Source organism: Agelaius tricolor, unplaced genomic scaffold (genome assembly GCF_023055355.1).
Source record: "Agelaius tricolor isolate 1412-34295 unplaced genomic scaffold, bAgeTri1.0.p SCAF_4, whole genome shotgun sequence".
Classification (NCBI taxonomy): domain Eukaryota; kingdom Metazoa; phylum Chordata; class Aves; order Passeriformes; family Icteridae; genus Agelaius; species Agelaius tricolor.
Window position 1 is genome coordinate 1738505 of NW_027269264.1, and position 24640 is coordinate 1763144.

Here is a 24640-nt window from a genome sequence, read left to right on the forward strand (position 1 = left end):
GAACAGCTAAGAAGGCTAGACAGCAAATATTCTCTGGGGAAAAAAAAAGTGTATTTTCCTTTTTTTCCCCCCTTCCCCCAAAAAGCCTTGACCTCGGTGCTAAATGTTTTCATTAACAATATGTTAACAGATTATATTTCAGAACTAGTTCACCATTTTGAACAGCAGTATGAGAGAGTTGGTCTGCATTTGATTACAATTTTTTATTTGACCTCAGAGGAATGCTTTTAACCAGCAAAATACAGAGTGCTAGATAAAAAGATTTAGAACCAGAAACTTCTCACATAAGCTCATTTCTCCAAATAAAAAACCACTACATTTTAATACACCTGATTAATATTGATACACTTGCAGATAACTTTTTATATTACCATTAAAATTAAAACCGAACAAATCTGTTTAAATAATATACAATTTTGCTTTGGGCTTTTTTTTTAATTTTGAGAGCATTACATTTGTGCCCTTAAAATTATAAAAGTGTAAAACGGAAAAGTAAAATTTTATAATAAAAAATAATATAATTTATTCCTAAATTTCAAATCGGGACAAAAGGAAGGAGAGGTATTTAGTCTGCAAAATAATATTCCATGGGCCAGAGCATGGAACAATTCATAAGTATCCTTGTTGTTTAAATACAAGAAATCTTCTGGGCATTCTTGATGAATATGCACTAGAATACACTCTGTAGAAGCAGAGATCCTCACAGGATTTCCCCAGGTTCTTTTATAGTACATCTGTGGGAAGATAGTTGAAACAGCACTTCCGGCACCAGGACACCACAGGCTTAGGCTCCAGAACAATTCCTAAACATCTCCTAAGGACTCAAGACTTCTTTCATGACAATTACAAAAAGCACACCAGGTTTTTCTTTTTTCCACATCCCCAGTGGAAGTTCACAGAACTGGACAAAAAGTCTGCTTACATCCCAGCTTAAGGGTTTGAAAGCACAGAGGATCTTTACATAAGGCAAATAAAACTGACACCCCTGTGTAATTCTTGGGACTTCTTTTCTCTGGTCCTAAAGAGAGAAGTTGTAGTCACTGGAAAGTCTGCTTTAATAGCAGCTATTTGCAACACAGGTCTAAATCTAATGCAGATGTTCTTAATCACATTACACTTGATCTCAATATGCTTAACAAACACAGTCCTCAGGGCACCCTGTAAGGTAAGTAATCACTGTTACACTAAATTACAAGTGAGGAAGCAGAAGCTGAAGATTTCAAAGTCCAGATTGTGCAGAGGCTCATCAGCTAACAGACCACCTCTGCCCTCTTGTTTGACACAAACAGTGCTACATTTAGCTCACACCACTGCTCTGAAACAGATGTGAGGAGTTCAATATAGCTACAGTCACAACTTGCTTCCATTAATACGAAGAATGATCAAGCAGATATGATTATGTCACTTGGTGCATTCCCTGGAGTTTTGGTTTGTTGTTCTTTTGGGGTTTTTTTTTCAGTTTTGGGGGTTTGGTTTTGGTTTTGTTTTGTTGTTTGTTGTTGTTTTGTTTTTTTCATTTTCTCTATTATTTACCAGGCTTCTTTTTAAATTAAATGTTTGTAATCATACTGCTGAAGAAAATGTCTAAAATCTGGATGGGTTTTCTCCTCAAATGTCAATAGTGCAGTTCAGCAATGTTTCAGGTACCTCCATGGAGAATGTAAACCTTGAAATGAGTAATGTCTCACCTGATTGTGTTTCATCATCCACTAAAAAACATAGCTGTGTTACTTATGGCTAAAGGAATAATTGATATTTTTACATTCGCTTGTTGCTTTAGTTACTATTTCAAGGCAAGATGGCCAAATCACAGAAGTTGTCACATAATGACTGTGAGACAGCTGAGACCAGACTGCCCCAGTTCCCTATCTTCTGTACTAATCTTCCCTTTCTGTATTTACATTGCCGCCTTTACTGCCTTCGTCTCTTGGTCCATCACCCCCTCTCCTTCTCTCCTACTGTCTCACTCCTGTTTCCTCATGCTGCTTTTAGAGCAAGTCCCTTCTTGTGTAGCTGAGGGTACAAAGCTTTCTTTGTGTTTCTCTCCTGCCCCAATACAGCAAAGGAAACAACAAAAGAGCAACAAGGACAGTCAGGAAAACAAGAGGTCATAGTTGCTAGCTCTGGTACACACAGAGACATTCTTAGGGTTATTCTCTTCACTTGCAGCTCTAGCAGCTAACATATTTAGTTTGTTTAAATGCTTCTCATCCTGATTATCAAAATCTTTGGTATTTGTCTTAGAGCATAGGTTTTCTCCTTCCATGCCTCTGCAGTTTTTAAAACTACTGAGTTCAAACCTACACACAAACAGACTCTTATTCTTCTCTCGTGGGTTTTCAAGGGTCACTCATCTTCGAGCTTCTTTCTGTCAAAAATGTAGCAGCATGTTTTCCTCACTCTTCCCGCAAGAATGTTATACCCAACCTTGGCTCTGAAAACTTTCGGAGTCATTCCTCTCTTTACCAGACAGTGCACATTCTGACTGTTAGTCACCTTTATCTTATTCCTGGTATATGCTATCTGATCTTATATCTGGCCTATTCCTTCTGCTTATTCAACATCATGCTTCTTGCTCTCCTTTCACGTTGGGAAAGTCCCTCTCAAACCTGCTTCTGCTGCAGACTCCTTAAGCCTAACTGGCTACTCCTCTGCAAATTCCATTTCAAGACTCATCTTTCCTCTGCCTGGCCTATGACTCCTAGCCTTTCCTCTAAAAAACCAATCCAATCCTATTCACTAAGCCTCAGTTTCATTTCCCCATGCTCATTTGTTCTCTCTGGAAATGGGAAGTACTGTACCCAGCCACTGGCGTTTTGTACATTTTTCACCTTAGCAAGACTAGAACATCGACACGCTGTCCTACTAAAATACTGAAACTGCATCTATCATTTCTATTACAAATTATAATGGACTGTGAAACATTAAGCTTAGGCTATGACAAGACTGTAAAAGATTTCAACATGTATTGCTTGTTTCTCAGAACACACTCTTTATTATGAAAGAAAAAAATGTTTTTAACATTATCTGAATGTTTAAACAAAGCACTACATAAATAAATATGCTGTTTAAATTACTTGAAAAATTGACCATCTATACAATGAACTGAAGGCTATACTCATGTCTAGGTAAAAGGTTTGTAATTCAAATTCTACAGCAGAACCTTGGAGAGCTGTTAATTTACAGAATAGAAAAGACTTACTGGGTCATTCAGTCCACTCTAATGCCAACACGGAGTAATTACCCACATTATTTATTTTTAGTGCTCTTTCCAGCCTAATTTTTAAGTTCTAAGCTATGGGATTTGGGAACATCTCATTTATTCCTTCTGTATTTATTTCACTGATTAGCACATCACACTGGTAGGATATTTATTTATTTATTTATTTATTTATTTATTTATTTATTTTCAACTGTTGCTTTTCTCTTTTCCTCTTTTATTTTTTAATTTTCCTTTCCTTTTTTTTTTTTGTCTTCTACATTTCCCCCCACTTTTTTCAGGTTTGTTCTCTTTTGTTTTCTTTTTTTGTTTTCATTTCTTTCTTTGTGCTCTCAGAGGGATAGTTTTTATCCTGTTTACTTTTTACACTCTCTCTGTACTCCCAAATAAATATACATATGCACATAGAGGCTCTTTCATAAATCATTCCATCTACTTGTCAGGTCATCTTTGTTGCTCTTCAATAAACTACATAGCAGCACTTTGATTCCATATAGAAACTATATTTGTATGCTGAAACGTCAGAGACACTGACCTCTAGATTAGGTATCAAACTGAGACTCCTTGTGAATATGCAGATAAATGTAAAAGAGTCTATGGACTGCTCTAAAGAAGAAGGAAACATTGTCAACATTGCCTTTGGAAAAAAAAAATGGTATCTAACAGAAGTATCTGCCAAGTGTATAATGACTCCTCTGTAGTTTGTATCATCAGTTCCCACACTCTGGTCTATGGATCACTGGCTGTCAGCAATGCTGTAATAAATTACCCACAACTAATCTGCAGAGCCAGTAGTTTGTGCACATCAACTGAAAGTTCGCCCATAATACTGTGGGATGTTCTGAAAGTTCTAAGGACGCGCTATCCGAAAATTTTCGAACCAATACAATTTCCAGTGCACTGCACTGCTTTCAAGTCTTGTTATGAGAAAACTTTTATGCACAAAACGTTGTACAGGAGAGAAACGCCACTCATTGTTTACGTAATTAGTCTGACAAGTAAATGCTGATGAGAAATGGATTTTTGCCCTCTGGTGCAAGTTGAAGAGAAAGAGAACGATGGGTTTATCTTTACAGACACGCTGTCGATAATGCCGAGATTGGAGGTACGGACCCGTACCCTTGCTCCTGCAACACCGAACACGGGACCAAAGGGAGAAGTGGAGACAGACTGAATGAGGGGAGGCAATTAAGGCTTTGCTGCTAATGACAGTAGGCCTAGGTGGCATTACTGCAGCTCATCTCGGCAAGTTTAACCCCGGCGCTGCCAGCGGCGCCGGGCCGGAGCGCCGGGCCCGCCCTGCTTCCCTCATGCAGACAGCCACCGCTCCCCCGTCAGCTCCCCCGGGGCCCGCGCGTGGGGCCCCCGCCCCGCGCGCCGCCGGCCAATGGCGAGCCGCGAAAGAGATTTCTCGCGCGCTGATTGGGCGCCGCCCGCTCAGCGCTCGGGGAGCGGGCAGCGCGCGGGGCCCGCGGCCGCGGAGGGGCGGGAAGGCGCCTCTCTCCCCTCACGGCTGCGGCCCGCCCGGGGCAGCGGAACCGGCAGCGCGGGTCCTCCGCCAAACAAAGAGACCTTCGACGGCGATCTTCGTAGCGTGTCCGATGCATATGTCTGGCAAGGTTAAAACAAAACAAAACCGACAAAAAACGAAAAACCCTCCCAAAAAACCAAAACAAACAAAAAAATCCGGACAGGGACCAGGATGGGTGAATGGTGATCTCTTGGTATTATTAGCAGTCCACAGCTGCACCAATTAAGTACGGATTTCCTATTTTAGACAATCATCACTAATTTATTGGCCTTTTGTCTGTCTTGTAAAATGCGCAGAAATACAAAGTTGTAATTAATTTGGAGAGCAGGTAGAAATTAAGGCGGAAAAATCACTAAATCATACAGCGAGCCCTGGCCGCTTTTTGAAATACCGACATTCTTAACCTGCCAAGACAATGTGAGTTCAGTGGTCCTTTTGCATCCACTCATGGGAATCGGCCGCTGCAGATGCGCCCACGGGCCGTCAAGCAGTCTTGCTCTAATTTCTGCCACAGAAATGGGTAAATAAAACCCTCCTTTGGCAACCATGTGGTATGCTGGGCAGGCTTCTTCCCTATAGACTCATACACAAATGCCAGGAGGGAATGGGGCGAGAGGGGAGGTTCCCCTCCGAAATTTGTAATTTAAGGAGGTTTTTAAGCATACTTTACCCATCAGTTGGCCTCTGTAGTTAGTAACCCTCTGCGGCTGGCTCTTCCCCTGACCATTACTTTCAAAAATTAAAATGATGGTGTAAGGCAGATAAAGCAGAGGCATTTTTGTAATCTCTCCCAGTGACTGCTCCTTGGCTAGTTAACAGACCATCTATTCAGAAGCAATTTTCTTTGGGCTGAAATTATGTGCTGACCGTAGCAGATCACTTCCCATAACACCCCTTCCCCCACCCAAGGCTAAATACAAACCGTCTCCTACTCACTGTATAATAATGTGAAAATGACTGTAATTTTGCAGACGAGAAGCAGCCCAAAGTGAAACGTGTCTAAACAGAGGTCGATACTGAAAAATTCAGGGTCATTACCTAAATCTGAAAAATACATACTGTAAGGAAACAGGAATAGTGATCCACGACTAAGTAGACCAAGAGCTTGGTGTTGCTGATCTTAAAATTTTGCTAACCAGTGAGTGACATTCACTCAAGAGCTACCCCCGGGGAAACTGTGATTTTCGGTACCTTGTGACATTATGCATGCCCCCTCCTCCACAAATTGCTCGTGCTGGGCATAAGTGTCCCCTCCCTGGGGGGAGGGTGCCAGTGTCCAGCCGTGTCCGCTGCCACACCGGCTGGGAAGTGGCCGCTCACAGGTGATTATCCCTGCGTTGTCCCAACACCCGGGCGGGAGGGCAGGGATGTGTTCTCTGTTCACACCTCAGTTGTGTTTGTGCTGTACACATGCCATGAGGTGTTTTTTTGTTTTGTTTTGTTGGGGGTTTTTTTTGTTTGTTTTGTTTGTTTGTTTGCTTTCTTCCTTCCCTCCCCTTTGTAATGGCTTAAACATTTAATGTGATCAAGGGCCTCATTGACAATGAACATATCCCTGCTAATAAACCCTTCATTATGAGCCCTTGAAGGGTAAGTATTTTTACACAGGAGAAACGGAGCAGTCTCAGACCGGGCAGCCTCAAGGCCTCCCAAGGTAGCCTATGTTGGTGACCCCAATGTCCGCGGCGTGAGGGACTCACAGGACCTGGAGGGCAGCCTTTTCTCCTGGGGCGCCTGGCTACGGTGACCATAGCGCGGACGAGTGCCACGCCACGGGCGGTTTTTACCCCCACTAGTCCTGTTTCACCTTCCGCAAAGTCCGCGCAGCAAAGCCGGGTCTGGGAGGGTTTGCTCCTCTGGTACCTCTCAACTAATCTCCCCTTTCATTGGGAAGCCTGCAAAACGGGCACGCTGACGCGCGTGATTTGCTCAGCTGGACGAAATCCAAAGAGGTATTTTGTCACCCTGTCATGGGTGTGCAGGACATCGTAAATGCCACGCTTTGACTTCTTGCCGGAAATCTTGACTTGGGCGTAGCGTACGTTTGGCAAGAAAAACATCCCGTATCGATTTTCACAGGGAGATCAGTCCCAGCGAGATCAAGGGGAAGAGGAAGGGGGGAAAAAAAGTCAAAGAGAGGGAAAACGGAAAAAAAAAAGAAAAAAGAAAAGAGTAGATGGTGCTTAAGGATATTAAAAGGAGCATGGTTTTTTGCGGGGCGAGTGCCCCCCACCTCCCGACCCTCCCGTGCCCGCGGGCGGCCGCCGCCGCCGCCCCCATCCCACCCCCGCCGTCCGCGAAGGGTTAAACGCAATTTAACGCAGTGGTGTAGCATAATGGCTCCCAACGTAAACAAAAGGAATGATTAAGGGGGATATTTTCGAGCTACACAAAGCCCGATAGGGAAGATTTGTGTTACTAATTCCTGTGAAAGGATGTTCACGTGGTAGTTAGAGGGTCGCTGGCATTCACACTTCAGTGCGTGCGGCAGTAAATCAGCAGTCTGGAAACAAAAGGGTTATTTTCTGCTCCCCTTCCTTCCGAAAAAGAGGAAGAAAAAAAAAAAGGAAGAAAAAAATAATAAAACCCGACCTGTCTAACTTAAGCCATATTGTAAAAATGAACATGTAATAAAATACATGAGGAGCTGTAAAAGTGAATGCAAGAAAGAGGGCTGATCGGAGAGTGGAGCAGCACCTCGGTGACCCCCAAGCAGAGCTGGGCGTGCGTCCTACCCTGAGCCTCCCCTCTGCCCCTTCCTCCAGACACTGTTTGCTTTTCTCCTCCACTAAGCACGAAAATAATCGCACATGTGTATCAGCAACCCTCTCTCGCTGGCTTCAAGCTGTTATAATTTTGAATGAGGGGGCATTTAAAAATTATGACTGAGATTCTAAATTGCCTCTTTGAAACCGGCACAGTAAAATCATTCATCATGGCTTCGAAAACTGCCCTGAAATTAAATTAAAACGAAATAAGGGAGTCTTCCTCCCGACGTGTGAGTCTTGGCAGAGCTACACTCCACCTTGGTTTTCTATTTTTTCCCTTCCCCTCCTCCCCCTCTCTTTTCTTCTTTTTTTTTTTTTTTCCTTTCCCTTCCCTCATTTATTTTCCTCTCCCTCAGCTTTAAATGTTATGTAGGATAATTGAAATGGGAAACACGATTTTGTATCTGGCTGCAGCAAGGAGGCTCGGTGTAGGCTGCGGGCTGCAGAGCGGGAGGCTGCGTGCGTGTGCGTGCGAGTGCAGAACGTCTGAGTGAGTGTACAATGCGTGCGGAGGTGGGGGTGGGCTGGTGCGAGGGTACCGGGCGGGGGTGCGGGGCTGAGGGTGCGGGGCGGGGGGTGCAGCGTGTGCGGGGCCGCAAGGCGCGAGTGCGAGCGGGTGCCGGGGGTGTGAGCGAGCGAGCGGGTGCGTGTTTGTGTCTCTCGCCCTCGCCGGCAGGCAGGAGGAGCGGCGGGCCAATGGCAGGGCCCGGTTTCATAAAAGCTGGGTGCTGATTGGCCGGCAGGGAAAGGGCATCGCGAACAAAGAAAAGTCCCTCTCAGGTACCGCGCGGAGTGAGGCTCCCACTCCCCCGCCTCGGCCGCTGCTGTGGGGGCAGCGCCCCTGTCCCCTGTGCCTGTGTGTCAGCCTGTGAGGGGACAGACACACATGCCGGGTTTGCCTTCTCTGCCCAGTTTTTATTTTATTTTCGTTTATTTTTTTCTTTTATTTTTGTCGGTGTTGTTTATTTTGTTTCTAGAAAGAAAGAAAGGAAGGTTCATGATATCTGGTGCTCTCTTCCTCCAAACACAATAAATCTGTTGAAGACATTAGATTTTTTTTTTTTCCTAAAATAAAAAGCGGCTGCAACAAAAACACACTCAATGCAGTTAGAAGGAAAAGGTCAACTCGATCCAATACAGACCGTAAGTACGGTTGCGTGGTGTGTCTATAGCACTTAGAGGGGATTTTCTTTTTTTTCTCTGCAAACGGGAGTGTTAAAGAGTTTTGGGAGTTGAGATAACTAGGGTTCTTGGGGATTTTTAAAGGAGGAAGAAAACCCCAAAACAATCCCACAAACAGGGTGAGTTATTTGATGGAAGTAAGAGGGTGAAAGCACTGTAGCCACACAAATCATACTTGACGGTGCACTTGGGGGGCGTTAAAGCGTAGTGCCTTTTTGGGTTTTAACTAACCCAGGGTGGGGGAGGAGGGGGAATAAAAGTGACACCATTACAGCCAAGTCTGCATTGCTTCCCCGCCCCCCCGGGCCCCGAGAGCACTGCGCTCGTTAGCAGGAGCGATGGGGCACCGACAGACCGGGAGGCACCTCGCATGTCACACCGAGACACCAGAAACGCGAGGCTGGAGCCGGGGGACGGGGGTGGGATCGTCCCTCGGCGGCTGCCCGCTTCCATCGCCGTCTCGGTTCTGCCTGCCGTGAGGCGCAGGGAAGGGAAAGCCCTGAGGTAAACGGGCCCCCCCCCACCCGGGGAGGTGACGGGGGGCTCGGCGAGGCGTTCCTGGGGGGCACTCCGGGACTCCAGCCGAGGCGGCGGGCCGGCGGCGCGGGGCCGGGGCAGGGCGCGGCCCGCCCCGGCGGGTGTGTGAGGGGCGGCCCCGGCCCCGCTCGGCGGCGGCGGCGGCCAATGGCGCCCGGCGGCGTCACGTGACGCGGGCGGCGAGCCCGCCGCTCCTCCCCCTCCCCCCCGCCCTCCCGCCACCGGCAATTCATTACGGCTTTTAGCTTCCCATCGCCGGCTAATTAAAAATACTAAGCTAAAGCTCCGAGACCGTCTGACTCGGGGAGGGGGGAGGGAGGCATAGAGAAGGGGGAGGGGGTGATAACGGTAGACTGCGAGGTTTGCTGAGACAATAAGGTGGGAGCGATCTGTCCTGACAAAAAGGTCGTCTGCTTTATCTCCTCGGACTCTAATTACTGAATTACTTACCGCATGACTGACTAGCCCAAGCTCACGGGTTTTTCGTTGTTATTATTTTTTTTTTTCCCCCAAGACAGCCATTCGAAACTGATACGTGCCTATGCTGGTGGTTTGCCTTTTTTTTTTCTTTTTCTTTTTCCTAATTCCTATTTTTAAAAAGCGCTGATCTAAGGCTGGTGGGGGAGGGACGGACAGACGAACGGACGGGGACAGGCACCCCCCTCCCCGAAATCTTACCCCTGGGAAAATTTAGTTCGTTTGAGAGTACGCAGTCCTTCCTCCACTCCCACAAAATGTTTTGATAACCGGTTTATCAGATCAGTGATTCCCCCCTCCCGCTCCTCCTCCTCTTCCTCGCCCCCCCTCTTCCCCCTCCCCCCGCCTCCCCCGCCCGTTTCCCCTCAAGTTACTTCAAGAAATCAGATCTGTCAGGACGGGCGAAAAAAATGCCACTTCCCAACTAACAGGCGGAATCCAGCCCAGATTTTCAGTCCTTTCTTCTTTTTTTCCTTCCTCCCTTTCACTAATTTATCCCGATGTTAGCACATTCTGTCTTGTAACACCCGGGCGCCTGTAGGTTTGTTTCGTGGGATCATTACTTACTGATCGGGATGGCTCCCAGGTCCGGGGCTGAAGACGGAGTGTGAAGTTGGGGAAACATTTTTTTTTTTCTTTCTTTTTTTTTTCTTTCTTTTTTTCTTCTTTTTTTTTTTTCTTTTTTTTTTTCTTTTTAATATTACTGTGGTGTTTATTACCTCTCGGTGCTTATTCAGGAAAAGCAAACAAACAAAAATCTGGTCCTTGATGCTTCACTTCTGAATGTAAAATATTACCTCCCAGCTCGTAAAGTTGTGAGGCACAGCATTTTTTTTTTTTTTGCTTTTTTTGCTTCTTTTTCTTTAAGCAAGAACGAAAAAAACCTAGACAAACAAACAAAAAAATGGACTTCTGATCCGTGTGCCAAAGTAGGGGGAGATATGTTATTGACCGATTTATACTGGCTGAGATGATACTTGCTTTCTACTTCTTGATCACTTGCTCTTTAAGTAAAATGAGGCACAGAGTTGTTGCTGAGACGAGTGGGAACAGCATTTTGATTTGCTGGTTTAATTAAAAATGATAAAGGATTAAAGGTAAGCATTATGTGTATATATGTATAAATATTTCGGCAGTTGACTGTAAAAGGGAGAGATCCCTTTAAAAATCGTTTTAACTAAGCTTTGTCAAACACACACTCATTTGTGGTCACTGAGGCCACCTTGGTGCAGATCACTTAAAGTGTATGTCTTAATCAGTTTCCTGTACAGTCAGTAATACTATATTTAACAGACCTAACAATTGTGTGACCTAGGAATACATTAGAGCTGCTTTTAGAACTGTTATCTTAAGGATATTTTTTTAAAGGAATGAGAATTTTTATTTATTCTCACTTTTTTTTTTTTAATTTTAACCTATGGATTTTTGTATTTTCCAGTGAACATTTGAGTTTGTAGGCTGTTGTTTTTAACAGAAGGTGTATTGTGGCCGGGAAAATGAGGTTTCCCACTTCCCTTAGCACTCTCCTCCCCCACCCCCCCAAGAGATTAAGTGGAAGGGGGGTAAAAGATAATACAGGAGAGTCGCAAAACTTCAATGGTCTGGTTTAAAAAAAGCCACAAAATCCATGGAATGCACTGAAGAGTGAATCCGTGTCCTTCCTTTTCGTGCCTAGGTGGTGGTCCAAGGGGTTAGATTACAACATGTGCTCCAACAGCTAGGCACCACTTCTCTGACTGTATTTCCTGAACTTTGTAGATTTAAATAATATAGATAATTTTTTTCTTCCTTTTTTATTCTTCCTTTTTTTTTTCTTCTTTTTTTTATGGACATGGCTCTTAAAGAGAAGTTGTGGATGTTGGTATACAAGTAGATTAAAAGTGCTCATTATAAAAACACTACAGCCACTGTCTCTGGCTTAGCAAACTTAAGAACGTGGCAATGCTGAATGCTTTTGCTCCCCCCTACCTTGCCCCCTCTTTATTGAGTGACGTTATATTGTGGTAACACCCAGACAGAAATACTTGACTATTTCCCTCCTCACAGGACAACGTGGATGTGGACTGCAGGTTGTGAGCCTAGACACACCTAGGGGAGGGAGACAAGAAGAGTTGAACTTAAGAGAGAGCCCAACGGAGATAAACGAATGTCCCCACATCTCCAAAGAAAAGTTCATCGGATTTTTACTCTAGAGATCTTATCTTCAGGATGTCATTGAACACTTCCACTGCAGGAAAAGGTGTGGATCCAAGCGCAGTTGACACTTATGACAGTGGCGATGATTGGGAAATCGGTGTTGGGAATTTAATAATCGATTTGGACGCCGACTTAGAGAAGGACAGACAGAAATTTGAGATGAATAATTCTAATACCACCAGCAGCAGCAACACCAGCTCCAAGGATTGCGGGGGTCTGGCTTCCAGTGGGGTTAATGCTACCTCAGCCTTAGCTGATGGCCTAAAATTCGCTTCTGTTCAGCCCTCTGCTCCCCAGGGGAATTCCTCTCACAAAGAGACTAGCAAATCAAAAGTGAAAAGGAGTAAAACTTCTAAGGATGCTAATAAATCTCTGCCTTCTGCTGCCTTGTATGGGATTCCTGAGATCAGCAGTGCTGGCAAAAGGCAGGAAGTCCAAGGGCGCCCTGGAGAGGCAACTGGCATGAATTCAGCACTGGGTCAAAGTGTGAGCAGTAACCCAAACGGCAATAATAACAACACCAGCAACACCACCACCGTTGCCTCTTGTGGGAAAAACAAAGAGGAGAAACCAGGTAAAGCCCCAGGCAGCAGGGGCTCCAAGCGGGATAAGGATGCAGGAAAATCCAGGAAGGACAAGCAGCATGATCTGCAGCAGGGCCACCCCAATGGCAGTGGGGGTGGCAATAACCAAATTCCCTCTGGGCACCTCTATGGCTTCGGGGCCAAGGGAGGCAGTGGTGGAAGCAGCAGCCCCTTCCACTGCACCTCCTCTGCTGTGGGGGAGGTGAGCAAAAGTACCCCGGATTCAGGGTTAATGGGGAACTCTGTGTTGGTAAAGAAAGAAGAGGAGGAGGAGGAGAGCCACAGGCGAATCAAGAAATTGAAAACAGAAAAGGTAGGACAAAGCTCCTCTCCACCTCTTCTGTGTTTTCCCATGTCTATAATAAGTGTCCCATGAGTGTATGTCTGGTTCCTCTGTCCTCTCTGCTGTATATTTGTGACATGCGTATGTCCTTCCTCCTTCCCTTAAAAAAAAAAAAAACAAACCAACAAAACCAACCCAGAGACCTCTTCCCTACATGGAAGATGCCATGTTTCCAGTGTGCTGCTCTTCCTGGTGATTTCCTCTCCTGTCATCAGACCTGCAGAACCTTTCTGTTTTGTCTGTTCGTTTTAATTGCACTTGTCCAGAAGGAGAAACGCAGAGATGACCCTGACCGAGCTGCCCCCAATTTTAGCAGAGAGCAGCAGTACCAGTGGGATGGCATGTGTTCACAGGCTGGGGCTGCAGGGCTCAGGCTGCAGGCGCAGCAAGTCTTGTATGTGCTGACTCTTCCACAACTTCAGCAGGCATTCATGGCCATTCCTCTCCCAAAGTCTAAAGGAACCCCTCTCCCTTTCTCTGACCCTCTGCCTAGAGCTGGGATTGTGCCTGGGGAGGGAACAGGAGCTGTGGGCAGAGACCGGGGCTCTGCCGTTGCGCTTCGTGGAGACACGGGATGTTTATTGTGTTGGGGGCTTCTGTGGCACTGTAGCCCAGAGGCCCCAGAAGCTGGTGTAGCGACTGGGAGGAAGGAGCCAGCAGACAGGCAGTGCCTCTTGTCTGCCTGGAAGGAGGATGCTGGGAGGAGGGAAATGCACCTTGTGCTGAGAATTATGTGTGCAAAACAGCTTTTGGAACAGAGTGGAGCAGTTTGTCTCCTGTCTGGAGGAGTTTTCCTCTCTGAGCCATGCTGGCTCTTGGATTTGAAGTGCTTGTTTGTTGAGAGGTTGAAATGGTGTGAAAGAAATCAGATGAGAGTGTGTGGTTTTATTTCTTTCCATTTTGGATGCTTTCTGTATGAATAGATGGCCGCTACTCTATTATTTGGGAAAGGTGGAGTGAGACATCGTTGTCTTTGTCAACTGCTGGTTCAAGGATGTTCTGGTGTTGGTGGGAGTTCTGTCCCGTCCCTAGGGCAGAAGCCATCTTCTGGGGGACCAGAGGGCGAATGTTGGCCCAGGATTACAAGTATGTAAATTCTACAGGTTGTTAAACAAAGGGAACCTGCTCTGCCAACCAACACCCTCCAGATAAACAATCTCGGGGTGTTAGTACTGTGACTGTATTGTCAGCTGTTTGTCCTAAATTACCTGCTTTTACAACTTCCCCGAGTGAACATTGCAATGGGGAGATTTTCGGGAAGGTGTTAACTGTATGGTCTGCAAGTGTCTGGGAGGGCTGAAGGTCTCGGAGCGGGCAGTTATGTCTTCTTACGGCTGGCTACCAGCTTTTTGTATTTCAGTCATGAAGTTTTTGTAATATGAAGTCGACTGGAGGATTAGATTTGGGTGTTTGTGATAGCAGATATTTGTTAGTACTGGAAGATAATTCCAAGGGATTTGTTCAAGGCAAGGAACAAATTAAATTTTATATTGTATGCGTATTATTGCTTTTAAGATACCATATCTATGGATGAATTTGAATGAGCCTTATGACCTTGTCTAAATGCAGATGAGAAAACCAGATTGCTATGTAATTCCTGTGTATATGTTTGCATTTTGATTTATGAAAAGTGCTGTTCATGGCAGAAAGGTGTCTAAAAATCTCATGGTCTCTTTATTATCTTAGTACAGTAGGCATTTACTTCTGTTGCCAATAGTCTTCAAATTGCAGTTCTCTAATCTGTTTTAACTATCTAGATAAATTGCCCTAATCCGGTCTTCACAATGGCTGTGGTTAAAGAGTCAGAGCCATTTGATTGGATTCAGTGGCTGCCTGGAATGTGGGAGGTACTGCCCTTTTGCAACCCCCTTAGCCTTTTAATCTCTCAGCCAAATGTTCACATTCAACAATTTTGTTTAGCTGGCAATCTGAACATTTCAGTATCTCAAAGGCTGCTGCCATGGCAACGGAGATTAGAGGGTGGTGTGGTTTCTCCCGTTTTTGTGTTCTTTCAACTCTCTAGTCACACAGGAAATTGTATGAAGAATCTATATACGTGCGAGTAATCTTATGTACAATGTAAATGGGATGGCATGCAAATTCAGAGCAAACACGTATGGAGGAGTTCAGCGTCAGTGGCACACTCTGTGTGTTGTAGATGTCGCTCCAGGAGGAGGTCTGGAGCTTGCATTTCCAGCAACAGCCGCTGCTGTTGGCACACACCGACTTTAATACAGGCTCTGCACACCAGAGTCGTGCAGCCTTGGCCATTGTCTGGCACAATGGTGTGCTTGCTTGCTATCTCAAGTAAAGTCCCTTAGCGTTTTTCTTAGCCAAGAATGTTCCTAATAATAATAATAAAAATAATAATGATGTAGCTTGTTGCTGATAATGGCTGATATTCTTTAAGTCCAGCCAGTGGCAACATTAGCAACATTCGAGTGTTTTATGTTTGTTGTTCTGCTTTTTTTTTTTGCTTTTTTTTCCCCCAAATGATTAATCCTCATTGAAAAGCATTCTTTAAAGGCTTAAGATGGTTGAAGGGTTATTGCTTTGACTGTTTATATGCTAGAACACATATGCCATACTTGCACGAAGCAACTTGCATCTGTAGATAAATACATAATTTGCAGCCTGCATGTTGAAATCAATGTGCAGTTGTCTTACTGTTCTGCAAGGCATGCCTCATGAATTTGGAGGTTTCCTTTTAGAATCAGATGAGTTCATGACTGCTGATTAAAAATCTACATGTTTTTATATGTGGTGTGGAATATAATACTGCATTTGTTTACTATTTGTGAAAATCTTGGAGCAGATTCCCAGGAGTTGTAGTCACTGTTTAGCTTTCACAGCATGCCTCATTCTATTTTTAGTCTATTTATTATGTTTCCTTGCTGCAGAAAGTCATGTAAAACATGATAAATTGGATCTTACGAAGCCTAATTAAATCAATGACTGTGTTCTGCTGGCTCTTTTATGCAGAAACCACAAGTATGTTGTAAAAGTCGCCACTCCCCTAATATGTGGATAAAGTCAAAGTGTGCAGTCCATTTTGTGGCTAAGCCAACAGTGACATGTCTGAATAAGTAGCTTTGACAGGTAGGCTAACCACTCCCAAGATTTTTGGTGTTAAAACCTGTCTCCATTTTCCATTTCTTATCCATACTGTTTTTAGCACAGTTGCTGACTGTTTGTCAGCATGAGCTCTTCATCTGTTCCAGCTAACATATTTTGGTTTTTAACAGCTGTTACATTGAAAATTGTTCAGAATAGCTACAAAATTTGCTTTGTATGCATTGTGAGGAGATTTTGGAATTAATTCAGTCATAATTTACTCTGAGATACAGGAAAACTTCATTTTGTTTGTGAAAAACAGTATGTTTACATGGAATTAATGCAGAAGATACAAAGCTGTAATCAGAAGGGTTTAGTTACAGTTCTAAATGTATCAGTCTAGCGATACTCCAGGATGGGATTTTTCCCTTTTTTTTAGCTTAGTGCTTCTCATTAAGACTGCATTTCACATTTGAAAGTTGTCTTTAGCAAATTAGCCAACAATTAAATGTTGGCTAGTATTATTTATTTTATCTTCACTTTCCTTGTTGTGTTTTAGCGTTAGGATTTGATAGTGTTTTGTATGCCATCAGGAATCTCTGGGTGAATTTTACCTATTGATGTAAATAATTTAAGTACATGCTTTGATTAATGATGTTATGGAGATATGCTCTTCATGTACTTTTCTTGCTGGCCTTGTGTGTAGTTTATTCACTGTGAAATAAAAGGGCGGGGAGGTCACTTGCTGTAATTAAAGAACAAAGTCTATTGTTGTTTGACAGCAAACTGTTTTGAAAGCTACATAAGGGATTTAGCTGTTAAAAACATTGATAAGTATGGGTGTCTAACAATAAGCACAGCTCAAGGTTCTTAAAGTTCTGTAGTGCTGTCTAGTAGTGTGACGGTGCTTTTTGAGCTGGGTGAAGAGGTGTTGCCCTTTGGCCGAGGAAAGCTTTCAGTGTGAACCTGCTGACCTCTGCCAATATGTATGACCAGATCTTCTATTGAATTCCTGTGCAAAGCAAGAGTTAGTGTAGCACAATGGAGGCTGCTCTAGAGCATCTATCAAACAAAGCAAGGAAGCTGATAACCATATTCGCAACTACAGGAAAAATATTTCACTTTGGGCATTAGTAATTTTACAATTTTAATAACTTCATAAATACCCAGTAAAGAGGAAAGGATTGATTGTCCAGATGTCATGAGGTTAACCGTGTTCTCCATGTTAAAGGGCTTTCCTGCAAGACTGTTTTAATTATAGCTATATAAAGACTTGTTTTTCCAAAGTAGCATTTTATAGTCCAATAAATAAAATGTATGTTAAAAGTGCTAAGCAAAATCTCCCGTAACCATAGAGGTGTTCAATAACCAGATTCAAGTAACATGGACAGTACCATCTGTTTCTAGTTTTCAGCATAAGGCCAGGAATTGAAAAGCTGAGATTTGCTCGTATTTTTCTGACTCTCTTTTTTTAATTATTATTATCATTATTTTAAAAAGTTCACCTGGCACTTTATAGAAGCTTTCTGAAATGCAATAATACAGGAGAGACTGTGAAAACACATGTTCGTACATACAGTTAACCAGTTCCACTTTCATTTAAAGAGGTTTCCAGAAGTTCAGTCATTGAAGAATTTATAATAGTGAATCACCTCCTGCCGGCAAACACAATAAGGGTCAGTTCTTCAAAGGTCTTGCTATTGAGGTAGAACCTGATTTACTCTGTCTTTCCTTACGAAGTAAAATGAAGGGGGGGAAAAAAACCTACAACCTCCCAACAACAACAACCAAAAAAACCCACCCCAGCCTCTCAAAGGATAACTTTAGCAAGCTCTTATCAGGCACCTAATTGCATATGATAAAACCATTGACTAAAATTTTCCATGCAGACTTTGCTGCTCTTCAGAGAAGTGTTCTAGAATGCTTGATAGGGAGAAAATCAGTCTTTTAAAGATAAGTTGTTCTAAACTGTTAGGCAATGAGATTCTTGGCTGCTGCCTATGAGCCCTGGATAAAACGCCATCCGGCCTTTGTTTGAGGTCTTTTACTGAAGCTAATGACTGGTCTTGTGCCGCCCTGAGATAAATGACATTATCTCTGAGTGGTCTGACAGGAAACAGACATGTTAATGGTGAAGCTGCGGGGAGGATCTGCTGTAGTTCTGACAAAAGAGTAAAGCTTGGACCCCTGGTTGTGATCATTAACGCAGAATGCATTCCTTCATAATTGGAAAGCTATTTTATCGACAACAACGTAAATCACAAATCTGAAATCTGAAGGGGTTTCTGCGTGCTCAAACTAGTGCCTTTTTTTCTCCACGGTATAAAAAATGGGTTATCTCCGTAGTACTGACACTAGTGCGAGGGCCTGGGGTCTGCTTTCTGTTAAATGGACACATCCTTTGCACGTTGAATGCAGGTTCCCCTTTATGTGCCCTGTGTTATTCATGCTATTTGCATTTCTAAAAGAATAAAAAAGACCCCTGTTTTTCTTCACATCTTACACTCTTACTGATGCGTGTGATATTGAGCATGTTTCTCAAGCTTCTTCAGGAGTATCGTTGCAGAAGTACTAACATTTCAGGTATTCTTCACCTTCACTTCCATTTTGGATAAGAACATACTTATATTTTGGATTTCTGTCACCCACCCGTGAAAAAGGTTGGATTTCTACTGCAACAGTTCAGGCTGTTTTGTGCTACTACCACATGGTCCGTATTTCTCAAATACAGAATTCACTTTGTGAGTGGCATGTTCCAGATTTGTTGCATGGTATACAGTTGGAATTGCTGAATGTAACCAGTCTACTGTGGTCTGAGCTAAGATACTTTGTACAAATGATCCAACAACCAGGTTATTGTTTTAATAGTATTCTTAACATTGTACCTTGTATGATGTTCTAATTCACATGATGATATATTGCTATGTTCCCTGAATGGCTGAGGATTGTCTGACTTCTTAAGTGTCTTTCATTTTTTACAACAGAATTACATCTTGCCCCAGTCCTCATATAGGCACTGTGGATTTGTGGATTGGGTTCAATTGAAGGGCTGGCCATATTTTTTTGCTAAAAACTAGTGTTTGTTTTAGTGTGCTTACATATCAAGGAGTTCTTTTCATTTCTTAGCAATCACAGAATATATATGGATATTAAAAAAAAAAAAAAGAAGTGGTCTGTACATAGGATTTCCTGTTGGGTGAAAGACGGCAAAGCAGTCTTTCATGAAAATTTCTGATGATGTCATAATTGCAGAAAGTAAATACCTTTCTAAAAAATCAAAAAAGTTTTATTAGATATATATAAAAATAAAATTTATTTAATTACTATATTATATATATATATATATATATATATGTCTATTCTGTTTCATAAACCTCTTTCTTTTTCTCTTTTTGTAGCACTATTTCTGCCCAGTGCGGCTTTTTTCAGTGCAGCCTTTCATCAGAGTGAACAGTAACACAATCTATCATTTTTTAATTTGCTTAAAAATATGTTTGAAATGTGATAATTTTAATAAATATAATTACCATTTGTTATAACAGGATTTGAGGGATTTTCTTAAATGAGATTCTAAATCATGATTTAAAAAAATTATTATTACATTCTTGATTTAATACGATAATTTACTGAAGGCAATGAGTAGCCTTTTGGACAAAGAGGAAGGTCAGAGAATGACTTTTGGTTGTGCGGTAGGATTTCAGAAAGCACCCTCTGTTGCACTTTCTCTTTTAACTCTTACAAAATGGTCTTGGCAATTGGAACAAAGCCTTTACATTTGAATGAAAGGTTGTAAAACTATTCAGAGCGACTTGACTGACAAGCAGGTTCTTTGTAATTTTTTTTTTCTTTTTTGAAAAAGCTGAGAGAAACATCAAGGAGTGGAATAGGTAGCTTGCTCTGACACCCACCCCATGTACATGCATGGTTCCATAATATATTTGCTTATATATGTGTAACACTACTTGATTAAATAGTTCAATTGAGTGTTCAGGGCAAGTTGCATGCAATGAAATAGGAATCACGTCTGTACAGATAGCCCTAGAGCTGGAAAACCTACTATGGTGTTTTTCTGAAATCTGAAGCCAACACTACAAGTGAGAAAGTTGCATTTAGTGACAGAGATTTGTAATATGTCTGCTTGTATGGTCAGTTGACAAATACTGCTAAATCTTAAGGTGAAAGGATCAACTTCCCTAGCTTCTGCCTGTAATACCTATAAGGAATGAAATGTGAAGCTCTTTGTTTCACTAATTTTGAAGTGAAATTATTCTACATTCAGTTGTATATCCTTTATGATAAGTCTTCGTCAGCTGATCTTCAGAAAAAAATACCAAAATTTTGGTTCCTTTATCTTCTCACAGCTTCTGATTCTTCCTAGTCTAAATCTCACTTTTGTGCACAAATGCAGTTTGAGGTGTTTGTCTCCAGAGAAACTCCACCAAATAATACTGGAAGGGAAATAACCTCATAAGGATGTTTGAAGCATATGCCAGTAGTGGCATGTGAATGCAGTTTTTGCAGTCCAAAGAGCAAACCAGCATCTATTGATTGTGGTTACTTGATGTTTTCAAAACATTAGCATTCTAGTTGTTGAGTTGTCTTGTCATGTTAACCAAGAAGCAGATGGCATAACACCACAAAAGTGTACTTTTACTTAAATAAACTTTAGAGGTTTTGATGTGTTTTTTTTTTTCCTCTTATTTCCCCAATGGCTTCTTTTTATTGAAGAGTAACATGAGGAAACCTGGTAGCAATTTTATTGTGTTCCCATAACAGTTTGAAATAATAGGTTGGTCTTTGGTTGCCAGTCAAATGTCTACCAGTCAGCTTGATTCTGTTTTTTATCATGTGGCACTGGAATATAAAAAGTATATGTTTGTAGTTTGCCCTCAGAAACTGGCTTTTTTCCATGCTTCAATTAGCAACAGAAGACTAAGCTCCAATTGGTCACACTTTGGTAAACTCTGAGAGCTTGCTTTCTTCATTCTGATAAAAGAAAGCACCAAGTTTAGGTTTTGTTTCCCAGGAAATTTTGAGGCACATCTGGCCTCTTTAACTGTGTTCACTAGACAGTTTGATTTTGCACACATTTAGTCATTTGCATTATCCATTGAATTAATTCAGGGGTTTTGTTAAGCCCATCCCCCCTGCAACACAAGTTCACGCTATTCAAGTGCCACCTTTATTGATGAATTTCAGTGATGCTGTGCTGAACTCTGGTAGAAATAGGTCTGTGGGTACCATCGTTGCTTGTTAGGTAAGCATAGCCTTCATAGTTTTCACCAGTTCCCTCAACCAGTAAGAAGAGTGAAAAGCAAGCTGTAATCTCCTTTCTCATAGTGTGCAGGGCCAAACCAAATTATTTTTGGATTTCCTGTCACCTCCTTGGCTGATTTCTGTGGATGGCTTATGTTAAAAGCAACAATAATGTTTGAATTGGAAGGGTTTGGTCTTTGGGTTTTCATTCTTCATGGAGAACTGTTTATTTGAGTGTGGTTCACCACACTACACGGATAGGACTATCAAATCTGTGCTTTATTATAGGCTTGTAGCAGTGAAATAATGGCAGTATTTGCATGTTTCAGGGTTTCACGTTCTTGCCAATCCTTTCTTTTTGAAGGAGGGAAATGAAACTAGATCTGTACCTCTTCAACAAAAGGTAATAGTTAGAAGCAAATACAATTAGAAATGGACCTCGTTACTTCATTGAACTTTGTTTTGCTGGTAGGAGTTTTAAATCTGTTTTAGTAAACTTTGAGGCATCTGTTTACCTAGCTTGTACTGACTACAAGGATCTAATATTCCAGGAGTATTTATGGATATAAGGAACATATTTGACATAAAGTTTTGATAGTTAATTTTTGCTCTGGGTTTAATGTTAGGCGCTATATGTGCTCCAGAACTCCAGTATTGCATTGGAGTTCTGGAATTTTAAGGAAAAATAGTGCTGCGTTTTGAGAACAATGAAGGTGGTTGTTCCACACCCAGTTTTACTGAAAACATAAATTGATGTTCTTGTCCACTTCAGCCAATAGTAAGGTGCAATATTATATTATTAATATTAATAATATATTAATATTAATATAATACTAAACAATATTAATACTAGTGTTACTAGTGGATGTTTAAGGAGAAGGTTATGCAAACACATGCATGCGTACATATATATCAATATAAATATTCACATATATATATGCTGGAGGTGTGTGTGTATATATACATACATGTAAAGAAAAAAGAGCTGCTACTGTTTTATAAATACAGCAACTGAGTTTTGGCTAATAGTTTTATTTACATTTCATGTCCAGATCTTTTAACAGTTCTTTCCTGTGACGCTGCAACGGATGCCAAGCACTGAAGGAGAAAGCTAGCAGCTGCTTCCATTACAGCATTGGTACATTAGCCTCTGCACTTTATTTTCATTCTATGATCTCCTCCAACCTTTTCCTAATCACCCCCTAAAAAGGCTTTTCCCCTTCTGCCTCTGATTTATTTGTCTGCAGGGTTCTGTGTTTTTCTTAGCTTTAAAAATGTAAAATCTGTGTGTTTTTTTTTTTTCTTAAGAGCTTAATGCTTTGACTCTTACTCACACTGAGCAAGGGCTTACTGTCCTTTTTCAACTCAAGTAAGTAGTTCCTTGTGTTATGTCTCTGTAATCCCTTACTTGAGATGAGTCCAGGTTGCAGAACAGTACCTACTATGACCAATTATATTATTCTTGTAACAGCTTGAGCTACTGTAGGATTTATAGGTTTTTTGCATGCCACCTGGGTAGTGTTTTGTTCATTCTTGCTCTTTCCTTCACCATCTCTCTGAAAATAATTGTTTCATGGCTGTATGCTCTTATTGCTGAGATATGACTGAAAACTGCATGCAGTACAGTGAAGCACATTCATTTTCATCTAGTACCCGTTTATTGCCTTGAGCACTGTAAATCTGTCAGCTCTTCACGATGCTTTCACCTCTTTCTTCATTTGCTCCAGCTTCTAGTTTGACAATGTTCCCCTGAGGCAGAATTCTAATCTGCTTCCAATTAGTTGCAAAATGTGACTCAAATTTCCACATTATGGCTGCTGTTTTACTTGCACGCACACATCTAGAAACAAATTAATGCTCTTGAATATTTATTTTTGAGCCTTCAGATTTACTCTAGGTGGAAAATTTGCCAACTACATTCAAACTACATCCAAGATTTATATTTTTTTCTCAAAGTGAAATATTTTTTGAAAGGTTTCAAATGCCTCTTACTGTTTCATTTTCACAAACCCTTTTCAACTGTTTGGTAATTATTGAGGGTACATTGTATTGCGATAAATTAAACAAGTTAACAATACACATAATTAACATTTAAATATGGATGTGACTGCTGTGTCAGTTCAGGATAAGAGACATTTCTCTTCTGCAGGGTTAGCACAATTTTTTTTGGAACCTTTAAGTAGTTTTTCAGGATGAGCATGCATACCTGACACCTGTCTGGCTGCCACCTCTTATCTGCAACTTCAGAAGTTGTGAAGTTGTCATTTGGCTGGGGGGAGGGAGGGTGGGGACGGGGACTCATTTGATCTCTGGTGAGTGTTAATAGGTACAGCTCATTAAAATCTTTTTGTGTGTCCTTTTGTATGGACCTGTGCTTGTGTATGCATCCATATTCATGAGTGCATGGGTTTACATTTAAAATAAGATACCTTAAATTAAGAGGGTTTTCCTGTAGTGTTCATTCTCCCATGAGTAGCTACAGTAGGAATATGTTATATTCAGTGGGGAAGAAGTGAGATTTTGCGTGGAAAGTGTGGAAATCAGGACTAAAACCCTGAGGAGAGGACTGGAATCTAAGGGCAGTTGGAACTTCATTCCTTATTCAGGCAATACTAGCATTGGGTGCTCTGTGTCAATTCTGCCCCATTGCCCATCCACCTTTAATGCCTTATGTCTGTAGTTGCCTATACAGAGAAACACTGAGTATTTAATTCAAATATACCAGTGGCTAAACTTGTAGGTGAAAATCTTTAGTAGAGATTAGCACTCTAAAGCCTGGCAGATTGATGTCAGCAGCCGTAATAGACTTTAAATAGGCTTGCAGAATTTCATTGGAAGTATATTGCTGAAATTGAAATGGCTTAGTACCTGTCATTTCTAAATGAGATTTACACCTGTAAATTTATCTATCCACTTACAATACTTTACTTATTTAATGTATTAAGTATTGAAAACATACAGACATGTTTTTAAAAATATTTAATTGTCTTTACTGTCACGTGTTGAGGCGGTAGCTTGCTAATCCTATGTTGTATATAGAAACATCTCCATGAAGACAAACATATACACGTTGTGTTCTGGTTTTAACCTGAGAATGTATTTTCCAGAAAGAACAAAAACTTAAAAATAGAGGTAAATTAAAATTATCTCGATGTTATTTTCTCTTGAGTCGTCAGTGACTTTTAACAGCGGCGATGAAAAAGCTAACATGTTACTTACTTCTCTGAAGCATTCACTTACTCTGGCAGACTCCTGTGATTCCCAACATCATTCTATAAAGAAACTATATTTGCAAACATTGTGAAATGCCACAGTAGCATGGCATTTTTTTTTTCTCATACAACATCGAAGTATTTGATGTTCAGCTTTGTAGCCATGGTGAATCACAGTTCCTGTGATTGTCAGCTGTTATAAAAAAAGTACCCAGTCAATTAAAATTCGAGTGAAATATATGTATTTGTAGTTTACAATAACTGACTTTTTAAAGGCATG

The 24640-nt window shown here is 41.8% G+C and overlaps 1 protein-coding gene across 4 annotated transcripts in view; it reads left to right on the forward strand.

Moving 5' to 3' along the window:
- The first annotated feature begins 8057 nt into the window (after positions 1-8057).
- Positions 8058-24640, forward strand: part of ZNF608 (zinc finger protein 608) — an 83386-nt gene continuing 66803 nt past the window's right edge. The window contains exons 1-2 of one of the 4 annotated variants that reach the window (XM_071424354.1): positions 8058-8662; positions 11762-12808. In XM_071424354.1, the coding sequence (XP_071280455.1) occupies positions 11924-12808 (885 nt within the window). In that variant the 5' untranslated portion in view covers positions 8058-8662; positions 11762-11923. Of the gene's footprint in view, positions 8663-9069; positions 9206-10085; positions 10813-11761; positions 12809-24640 lie in introns of those variants that run through there. The other 3 variants (XM_071424355.1, XM_071424356.1, XM_071424353.1) reach the window with 3 other exon arrangements.